Source organism: Capsicum annuum, chromosome 3, assembly GCF_002878395.1.
Source record: "Capsicum annuum cultivar UCD-10X-F1 chromosome 3, UCD10Xv1.1, whole genome shotgun sequence".
Taxonomy (NCBI): Eukaryota; Viridiplantae; Streptophyta; class Magnoliopsida; order Solanales; family Solanaceae; genus Capsicum; species Capsicum annuum.
Window position 1 is genome coordinate 97,660,296 of NC_061113.1, and position 11,441 is coordinate 97,671,736.

An 11,441-nucleotide genomic window follows, 5' to 3' on the forward strand; every position below is an offset into this window, starting at 1 on the left:
TCCCTCCCTCTCTCTCCTTCTCTCTCTCTCTCTCTCTCTCTCTCTCTATATATATATATATATATATATATAAGGGACGACCCGGTTCACACCTACTCCGTGGGTGTCGGGGGGGGGGGGGGGAACTCCGGGCCTGACCTACGCGCCCTCACCCCAGCTTCGCTGGAGGGGCGTTTCGAACCCCCCACCCTGGCACACCACGGAAAGCAAGCTTACCGCTGAGCCAAGGCCATCCCTCTATATATATATATATATATATATATATATATATATATAACATCTTTACAAACTTTCTGCAGGACACCGTGCTAAGCCCGGGCAAAACTGGAGATACAAAAACAGAAATTTGAATTAAATAAAAATATAATTTGTGTAACACTTTTTTACTGCATAATTAATTTAATGTAATTGCATGTCAATGATGACTTGCTGATAAGTTTATCATAATTATTTAAGTTTCTTAGTCACGTAATTGGATAATTTTTAAAGAAAAAATTATTTATGAGAATGCAAGTTTGGCAGGAAATTTGGCAAATACCAAAGTGGATACAGGTGATTCGGTATTCTACAAACTAACATCATAAAGTATAATAACTACAACTCGATAAAGATCATAAACTGAAAACAACAACAGCATACCCAGTGAAATCCCACAAGTGGGGCCTGGGGAGGGTAGAGTGTGTGCAGACCTTATCACTACCTCCTCATGGAGGCATATATATATACAGACAAACATATCACCTCGAAAACAGAATGCAGAATTTGACAGAAGATGGTGGCTGCTCGATTATAATGGAAAAATTTCTGTCAAAAGTGCTTGGGAATATGTGAGGCACAAGAAGAAGTAGCGGAGATACATAAGTTAATGAGGAGGAAACATTTGCCTTTCAAATTTTCTTTCATGGTATGGAGAGCATGGAAATGCAGATTACCAGTGGATAAGGTCATAAGAAGGTGTAAGCATACCATCTAAATGCTGGTGCTGCGTATGTCCACATCAAGAAACAATATCACATTTATTTGAAACTTCTCCTACAGCCTAAAAACTGTGGAGACTCTTTGCTAATTTTGCAGGTATTCATCTGGATGGGCAGAATTTGATACATACAGTCTGTAGCTGGTTGACAAATGATTGCAGACCCATACTGAAACAAACTATTAATGTTATACCTCCAATATTGGTTTGGGCTTTGTGGAAGAGGAGAAACACCTTAAGCATGGAGGAAAGATGGGATTTAATAGTCTGATGCACTCAATCAACAAGCGCATGTGGCTACTGACACAGGCAGTGTATCCAAATTTGGTAAATATTCCTTCAATCTACCGGCAGTGATCAAGCTACTTGGAGAGCTTTAGACCCTTACTTCACTATAAACTCATCAGTTGGGAACCACCTTCTACTGGAAATGCAATAGTGATGGAACAAGTAAAGGCAATCCAGGGAGAAGCTCATGAGATACTGCTTGAAGAATCAACATGGAGATCTAATCTATGAGCAGGGAATGGAGATACATGAAACCAGAAATCTGAGGCAGCGGTTACCAAGGAAACTAGTTATCATTGTGTTACAGAAGGATATCACAGGAGATTGTGATAGAGACAGACTCTCAGGTTATGAAGAACATCCAGGCAGAAAAGTGGGAAGTACCTTTGCAGCTCTCAACAGCAGAGGCAGACCCACATGGAAGGGTGGGGTGCACATACACCCGTTAACTTCGTAAAATGTTATGTATATACCTTGAGATATGAACATATATTTTATTAGGCACCCTAAGACACAAAGGAGAGTTGGATGCACTGGTTGAAAGTGCTGCAAAGCTCCTCTTCTCGACCTGAAGGAAATGGGTTTGAAACTTGTATCCAGATTTCCTTGGGTTTTTTTCTGTTTTTATAGCTGAAAGAAGCTTAAAAAATTGGATTAAACAAGGGTTGACAAGCTACAAAGAAGCGACCTCATGGGTGTAAAGTGAAGTTCACAACCATCACTCCACAAAGCAACCTTTAGCAATTAGAATCAGTTAATTCATTTTTACACATAGTTCTATTGTTCTATGCGTGTTTGATAAAATTATCGCACAAAGCCATATTGCATAACATGCTTTAAATAACGTGCATGTGCCCCTTGGTGGTGCCCCCGTCGTCTTCAAATCCTGGGCCCACCTCTGCTCAACACTAGTAGAAGACATCAGAGCTATGCACAACTGTGTCATGTGCAATTCCAACATGTTTTCAGAGAAGGTAGCACTTTGGCTGATTACATTGCTAACCAAGCACTGATAGAAGGATCACTTGAATACAAGATACTTGCAGAAGTACCCTCTCAAGGAAGAAGAATCCTCAACATGGGCAAACATCACTATCCAAACATTAGCATCAGAACCATGAGGATATAGTAGATGCATAGGCAGAACATGTCGTGGAACTGGAATCTCACTATAATCTGGCTGAAGATAATCAGTATAACTTGGAATGAGGTGTGGAGGCAATGCAAGAAAGCCACAAAAGAGAGAGCTCATAGATCATTTTATATTCTTTGTGGTAATAGGATCAAATTCATAGATTTTCTTATTTTAGATAGGTCTTATTTTACACATGATGTAATTACCATTCTTTGAGACTTTTATTAATGAAATCCTACTATTCATTTTTTGAAAAAATGTAAAAGGTAACCTAACAAGGGGCAAGTATATGTACTTTCAAAGTTTACACTATACACTAATTATAAAAGCACGGGCTTGGAGTGGTCTTAAGAAAATGAATTGAGTGTGAAAATGAGAAGATGCAGGGAGAAGCCAATTGCAGTAGCCACATGTACACATTAAAGAATTAAAATTCCTATATTACCTGAGAGGACGACAAAAACCTTGTTCTCGTTTGTATATAGCAGTAATAAGGGGGTTTTCTAAGCAATAGAAATCACATCCGCAAAACAGGAAAGAAAAAGAGGGGAAAAGAACTGAACCTTTCTGTTTGTCCAAGAAGAAACTCTAGCTGCTTGTCAAGTGCTTTTTTCTTCTTCTCATCTAGCGCCAACTGATGCTTGTAAAGAACCTGAAACATGAAAAACATGTGAATAATCTCTGAAGATTACTTGGACTAGGAAAACAACTGGATTTGAAAGTTCTCCAGATAATGAATTTTACCAGCTTCTCTATTTTCAACCAAAATTTTTTGATGTCCTTTGAGATATTGAGTGCAACTTTACGCAGACGTTGCTCTTCTTCCTGATGAAATATTATAGAAGAGAAATAAGTAAAGTTTAGCAATGTAAGAACAAAAAATGCAACACCTACTGAAGTGTACTGAAGTGTCGGTGACTAATATGAAAAATATTCATGTGCAGGAAGAAGAGAATAAAACAACCACCTTAACCCGCTTTTCCCCCCGTGTCGCCTGATCAAGCATTCCCTTGCTAGCTCGTAAAGCAACCTTCTTCGCTTGAGCCAACTTCCACTTCCTCTCTGATTCGAAGTCCTGATAAATAGGCTTCCTTAGAATCACTTCATTGACATTCATCTAGTAACTTACACAATTGCTCCTGAAATAGAGAAGGGCTTTATATACCTTCGACAACCAGACCATCTCCTCAAGAACATGATCCCAGTGTGTTTTAGGTCGTTGAGGTACTTTAGAGGCTTCAAGACCCTAAAAACAAATCAAGAAAATAGGCAAATAGAAAATGTAGAGCGTAAGAAAGTAACAAGGTCCTTCCTGATTATTCATTCATGTAGCTATCGTAGCTTATCCTATAAGACTATGAACAGATTACCTACCCGTGATTGAGCAAATTCCATCAGTATATCCTTCATCTATTCACTAATTAGGTCGATCTTTTTTATGGGAATATCTGTATATCTGACCTACTTAGTAGGAAACAGAAAATAAAATGACCTAAATCACACAATTGCTAGGACAGAAAAAAATTGGGCCAATAGATTTTGAAATTAGTGATACTGATTTGTATTGTGTTCCACATTTTATCTTTAAGTATTGCCCCATCATTACTGCTGGGTCAATAAAGAACCTCCTATCCTAAAGAATATTACTTAAGCTTCCTTTCTTTGGAACAGGACCTTTTCTTAGGAGTTCATAAAAAGATAGCAGATTTAGATAGTTCCTTCATGCGTCCTTTCTTTTTTGAACTGGGGTCTCGTGCTTCGGTTCTTTCTATTCCAAGTGTGTGCTTTTTGTCTAATTCTATATCGAGTATCTCTAATTATATTGTGTAGCATTAACCACAATCGGTTAGCCATGTGACAAAAGCATGTGCAGATCACAACACTCATAAGCTAGATGGCCAGTTTGTAATCATTAATATGATGCCACAGTTCAATCGTGTAACCTTCTGATACTCAGCATGTTACAATCAAGAATATCAGAGAACGAGAAAGAGAAAATAAAAGGTGAAATAAGTATAACGAACTAATGCACCAAAAGGATCACCTTGCAACTTCAGATCAATCAATGGAGAAGTCCCAAAAAAAATATTTAACCAACTGCATGAACTTTAATGGAAATATAAGATTCATATAATACCATATAGACAGGTACTTTTGTAATTCTCCAAGAATTAGAGCATTGGCATCATCTAGGAGGGTATCCAATTTGCTTTCAGAACCCAAAAGAAAAAAGTATCCACGCATCAATAGACCCCAAAGCAGCAGCTAAATGTTCTACTTTATAACTCTTTCACATCAACTACTGATACATGCAAGGGTTCAGCCCAAACAAAATTTTGAACAGCCTCCATTCTAGATAAGACCCTTCTGGCCTAAATTAGATGCAAACTTGAATCCCTTGTGTGGGCTTTTAATTAAATTATCGTCAGGAATAAAGACTTAAGAACATCTTCGGCACATGATTGATTCCCATAAGGATTTCTTTTTTGTTTTAGCATGTTAAGGTGATTCTCATGGAATTTCATCAATATGTCATTGTGTAATAGTGTGTTCCATCCACTAGAATCAGAACGATTTCTCTATAATGCCATTGGCTGGAACTGGAAAATCCTTAAATAGGTACATTTTGGCAACCAAGAGAATTCTAAATTATTATGGCTGAATCACACTGCCAAGATTTTGGTCTATCACCCAACAACAACAACAACAAACCCAGTATATTCCCACTTAGTGGGGTCTGGGGAGGGTAGAATGTACGCAGTACATACCACATACCTCCGAAGAAGTAGAGAGACTGTTTCCGATAGACCCCCGGCTCAAGACAAAGGACCATAGTCAAACGTCGCAAGCATACAACATGATAAAAATAAGAGTGATAAGCTCATTTTTTGGTCTCTCACCTACTGATCACAATACTTAGATTGATCTAGGTAAATCCTAATCCATTAAAATTTTATGAGCTTTTCTTTGATAAGCTCATTCACGTTCCAAGCATACTGCTATGCTATTATCAAAACAGTCCTACTTGCCAAAAGCTTCAAAAGAAAACGAAGAACAACCCCATCCACCTTGAGTCTGCCGACATAAAAGAATATGGATCGAACATAAAAAGAAAAAAAAATAATACAGAAAATCCAAACTTCAGATGATAAGGATATAGCAACTACGATGTAATTCATACCTTTTGACGTCGGACGCGTGTTTCATGGTCCGGCTTACCCTTATACCCTTTAGACGCCATGATATCTCAAAATACATACACCATGATTCTGGCTTCTACACATGGAAAAAGAAAGATTAGCACAACCACACACTTATCATCATAATAAGGAAGAAATATGAAACAAAAATGGAATTCCAGAATACAGAAACACCTAACTTAACTACATCAAAGAGAGTATGTAAGTACAGTTTATCAACAAGTGTCATCTATCCACTGCATAAGAACTAATTGTCAGTATTTTGCTTCACCCCCACCCCCCAAGAAGTAAACATCCCAAGTTTTTTTCAACATACATAAAGGGACTGTCAATTCCCCACCTGTGGGATTTCACGGAGTATGTTGTTGTTGTAGCTGAAGGGGTTGTCAATTGTCTGGAACACATTCAGATACTATTTAATGGATGAAATGGCTAGTAAAATGGCACATGGCCTTGAAAGTCATATGAAACAATCCTCAATTGCAACCTCCAGGAGGACTAATCTGGTGATTATGATCTTATTGAGGACAGGGGAGGCTAGTTGCTTTTGTCGGATTATCAAAGCTAGAGAAGATGACATGGATGCTTTCACGTTATTCATTATGATTCACGACGGAGGAAAATCAGGTTTTGGCATGATCGAAGGGTCAGCATTCTCCCAGACACTTCCCTATTCTCTACCCTTGTTCCATTTCTCAGAATGCAGTGATTGCCAATTTCAAACAAGACCAAGGATGGCCCATACCATCCAGAAGAAATCTCAGTGATCGGGAATTCAAGGACTACATGCAGTTGCTCCCTCTCCTCAATAAATTCTTTCCACAATCATCTTTACCCGACTGCCTTTTCTGGAAACCTCACTCTAAAGGGCACTTCCCTGTAAAAAGCTGCTACAACAACCTCACTGTTCCAAATCATGGTTTAGTTCCCTGGCCTTGAATAACAATTAGGAGTAGCAATTTCCCTTACAGGGTCAAATATTCCCCTTGGAATTATTAGCATTAAGCCATATTTTAATGCTGACAATACTGATTAATGTAAATTCATTCCTGTTCAGGCCTGCTTGTAGAACAATAGTGAAGTAAATTCAATAAGAAGAAGTCAGCTGAAGGACAAAGGTACTCAAAACAAATAAAACGGAGATTGATGCAATCCAGAAGCCAGAAGACCAAGTGAAACCATTCCAGGCCCAAACTAAAAAGGAAAGACCAAAGACATGGCAGCCCAAGAACAAGAAAGAAGTCCGTGAAGATTGACGCAACATAGTCCAGAGACACACAGGGAAAATAAACTTCCACAGTACAAGCCCAACAGACAAAGAAATCCAGAAGACGGAAAGAGTCAACAACCCAAACCAAAGAGCATAGAAGTCAATACTAAGTTAAATCACTGAAGAGTAATCAGGACAGTCGAGCGTTTTAAATAACTTTCCGAAGATAAAGACAGATTATAATTGAACTCCCCTTGGATCACTCTATTTTAGCTCCGACAAACTATCTTGGAACTAGACAATCTTTATTGAAGGAGCTCGTGCATTCAAGAATGATGAAGAACTAAGCAGATTGGCTATAAATTTAAAGAACACTAATGCAGCTTCAAGCATAGAACTACTCTCTTTATAATAAGCACTATAATACTGTACTGTAAGTGTATCAAAGAACTCACAGCTCACAGGAACAATTGGCTCAGAGGTAGAGGTTTTTTATAGTTAGTAACAAACAAGGGGACAATCTGGAAATCACCCATTTGTTATATGCAGATGATGCAATTATCCTTTGTGATGCAGAGGATGAGCAGATGAAGATTTTGAGAGCTATTTTGACTATCTTTGAAGGGGTCTCTCAGTTACATGTAAACTGGAGGAAGAGCCTCATGTTTCCAGTTAATGAACCTCAAAACTTTCAGCTTTGTGCGGATATCCTAGGAGGAGAAGTAGGCACACTACCCATGGTATGACTTTGGGGGCACATAGTAGATCCATTGACATCTGGAATGGAGTGCTTGAAAAATGTGAGAAAAAACTCACTAGATGGAAGAGTCCGTACCTATCTTTAGGCGGCAGACTTATACTCATTAATAGTGTTCTAGATGCACTCCCTACTTACATGATGTCACTCTTTCCTATACCACCACAGGCTGAAAAAAGGTAACACATTGAGAAGCAACTTCTTATGGCAAGGCAACAAAGAGAAGAAGGGTATACATCTAGTCAAATGAAAAATATTAACACGAATCAAGTTGGGTTGGGAACTTAAGAAAGCAAAACCAAAGCCTCCTTATGAACAAAATGGCTCTAGAGATACATATATGAAGATCAAGCACTGTGGAAGAAAGTGATTAAGGAAAAATATGGAGAAGAAGATGCCTGGACAACCAAAGTTGTAAGCACTGTATATGGGGTTAGTGTGTGGAAGACCATCAGAAACTTGTGGAACATTTTCAGCATCAACATCAACTATAAGATAGAGAATGGGCAAAGAATCTCTTTTTGGAAAGATAATTGGTTAGGCAATGGCCCTTTAAAGCAGTTATATCTTGAAGTTTACACGTTGAACCAGCAACAAAGGGCAAAAGTTAGTGAGATACGGAATAAACAAGGATGGAACCTCACTTCCAGAAGACATTTGAATGATTGGGAGCTAGACAGATTCATTGCATTTTTCAACAGTCTCAACCAATTCAATGGAGTGTCACTAGATCACGATAGATTAGGTTGGTTGGGAGACAGAACAAGAGTTTATTTAGTACGGTCAGCATAGCATAGCATTGGAGAAATTGCAGCAACACACAAACACAATGGCCCAGGAGACAACTATGGAAGGCAAACCTACCATACAAAGTAGCATGCTTTGCAAGGTTGGTGGTAAAGAAAGCTTGTTTAACACAAGACACACTGCAAAGAAGGAAAATACACCTACGCTCTATTTGCCTTCTATGTGGAGAGTATGCAGAAACAAATAGCCATCTTTTTCTGCATTGCAGGGTGACCTCTCAGTTGTGGGACATCTTTCTAGCTAAGATTGGATTGAGTTGGGCAATGCCCACCCATACACTGGATGTGCAAACTAGCTGGAGCAGGAGAGGAGGCTCTAAAGCCCAAAAAAGGATCTGGAAAATGGTTCCAGGATACATTTGGACTATCTGGAAAGAGACAAAACTCAAGAGATTTTGAAAACAAAAGCAGTTCCATCCAGACGATAAAGCATAATTGTATTCAACTTTGGCATTTTTGGTGTTTCGGAATGTTCATTGCAAATATAGGGGCGTTGGAGCAGTTTTTAGAGTCCCTATAGAATTTTATTTTATTTTATTTTTTTGCTTACTAAGCCTAGATGTAGCTTGTAACTATAACCTATATGGTTTTGTTGGAATCAATACAAATGTTACGTTATCAAAAGAAATAAAAGAAAGGGAAGAGTGTCAATGTGTGAGCGAGAACACGAGATAAGTTGTGTTTGTATTGTAAGTGTTGATCTACTAAAACCAAATGGAAGAACTAAATGGTTGGTGGTGAACAAGCAAAAACCACAGAAGGTGTAATCAACTCGAATCTGTAGACAACGGTGACTCTCATCTACAGTGAGCTGTGAGCTTTTTCAGACCTTTTGCTCCCCTTCCCACTGCCTCTTCTTGAAGAGGCCAAACCAATTTTTTAAGCTCAGCAACTGCTTTGTTTTTCCCCTGCCTTCCAGTGCTTTCTTCTTTTGTTCTAGAGATTGGATTTTGCTATCTCCTCCATTCTCAGAGTTATGTCATTATTGCCAACTTAGTTCATTTAGAAGATTCCAACACCAAGGGGTCGTTTGGTGTGAGGTATAAGAGATAAATATTCCCGAGATAAATGACGGACTATTTTATCCCATGCTTAGTATGAGGTATTAGTTAGTACCGGGATTATTTATCCCACCATTTACACCATAGTGATGGCATAAGTTATCCCATATACATGGTGGGATAACTAATCCCGGGATCAATTATCCCGAGGTAACTCTTTCCCAACCAAACAACCCCTAAAGGTGCATCCACTGATTGCATGCTTAATTCTTCACCTGCATGCCATGGTAATGGAATAAAGTTGGTTGAGGGAATGAATGGATAGCCCAGAGTCAAAGTCTGATTCACTGTAGAGTGAAATGGAGAGTTTGTGAATGACATGGTGGACTGATTGGATCAACAAGCTCTGCTTCATTGTCTGCATCAAGTTGGGAGAGAGATTCTTCTGTAGTTTCCAAGCCAGTTGCTTTCCAGTATTTTGCATTGATGGTCCTTTTCTGCTGATTTCAGCTTCTTGGGCTTTTTGCATAATAGCCATTATACAGGCCTGTAGATGCTTTCCCTTTTAAAAAAAGCCTTCCTTTAAAACTGCTTTCATTGTTGTGGGCTGGCCCATTAAAAGTTAAGGTCCCTGATTTATTTTCTCTTCTAGAAGGCCCGGTTGCACGGCCTGCACGTGCCACACTGGTGGAAACGATATTATGTGATCTTGTGGGTATCAAAACACCTGGTAGCGCCTGCTTCACTGTCATACGCAGAGGGGACCTGTCCAGAGGGTATTGGAGGTTCCAGATCTCCATCAATATCGAGAATTCAAAATCCATCTCTCCAATTCAAGATTCAAACTCGTTGGAATCTGACTCCCGGAGTTTCTAATGCAGATGCGAGCCCTAAGAATTGAGTTCTGTTCTTCGATTCCTCATCAACTCCTATGAACCCTCCACATTGATCAAACTCGTTGGAATCTGACTCCCGGAGTTTCTAATGCAGATGCGAGCCCTAAGAATTGAGTTCTGTTCTTTGATTCCTCATCAACTCCTATGAACCCTCCACATTGATCCCCTATTCGTTTGAAAGCATCTGACAACCAGGCACTTCGAGGGATTCAGAAAAATTTGAACCAGATATTCTCTAGCCTTGTTTCTGATGGGAGAATGTTGATTTCAGGCGACCCAAGAGAGTGAGAGGTTCCTTCCATTCCAAAACCAACCCCATGCTTTGACTCGCAATCCCTCTTGCCTGAAGTGAAGTTTGAATAAGAATCTATTATGATCCGTGGGATTACTTTGGTGTCCATGGTGACTCTACATCTGGAATAAAACACTTTGAATAGTGTCTGGGCTCGGACTAAGGTTGAAAGAATCATTGGAGGTGCAAACTAGAGACCTTCTTCCTCTGTTTTTTGTGTTCGCTACCCGAAGGGATATCCAGCCAGCTTTCTATATTTGCTGCAGAAAAATAGGGTTTCAGTAGTGGAGCTGGCGGATGAAATGGCCCCGTGATTTTTTCCCTAGAAATCGAAGGATCCTCTCGACAACATCTATCAAGCCTCTGCTGCAACATCTTCGAGAAGATCACTGCCAATTTAAATGTTCCTAGCCAAACTCCTGTGAGTGCTAATTTGTCGTGGATGTAGTTTTGATATACCCTATAAAGATATTGTTGTAGTGTTCTCCACCTTCTATAAAGATTCCCTGTTCCCTTCGATGTTTGTTTTAAGAGCACCACACGCCCATCTGAGATTTTGTCCATCAATAGTGATTTTACTTGTAAATCTTCTGCACCTTTGTGTTAATGAGTACCATCTTGTCTAATCAACAACAACAACAAACCCAGTATATTCCCACATAGTGGGGTCTGGAGAGGGTAGAGTGTACGCAGTCCATACCACTATCTCTAACGAGGTAGAGAGGCTATTTCCGATAGACCCCCGGCTCAAGATAAAAGGCAGTATAAAAGGCAGTATACAAAAACATCAAAAGCATAGAACATGATACAATAACATAGATACGGCATCCACAAAAAGTACATTGCTGCACATCTTTTTCTCTTTACATTTGTTTTCCTG

General features: G+C 39.2%; 1 protein-coding gene across 3 annotated transcripts in view; it reads right to left on the reverse strand.

Moving 5' to 3' along the window:
- LOC107863651 (protein PHOTOPERIOD-INDEPENDENT EARLY FLOWERING 1) overlaps positions 1–11,441 on the reverse strand; it is a 76,511-nt gene that overhangs the window by 50,821 nt on the left and 14,249 nt on the right. For 2 of the 3 annotated variants that reach the window (XM_047408192.1, XM_047408194.1), the window contains exons 2-6: positions 5,581–5,675; positions 3,565–3,645; positions 3,367–3,474; positions 3,144–3,224; positions 2,963–3,051 (exon numbers count right to left, since the gene is read on the reverse strand). In XM_047408192.1, coding sequence (XP_047264148.1) covers positions 2,963–3,051; positions 3,144–3,224; positions 3,367–3,474; positions 3,565–3,645; positions 5,581–5,640 — 419 coding nt within the window. In that variant the 5' untranslated portion in view covers positions 5,641–5,675. Of the gene's footprint in view, positions 1–2,962; positions 3,052–3,143; positions 3,225–3,366; positions 3,475–3,564; positions 3,646–5,580; positions 5,676–11,441 lie in introns of those variants that run through there. The other variant, XM_047408193.1, reaches the window with a different exon arrangement.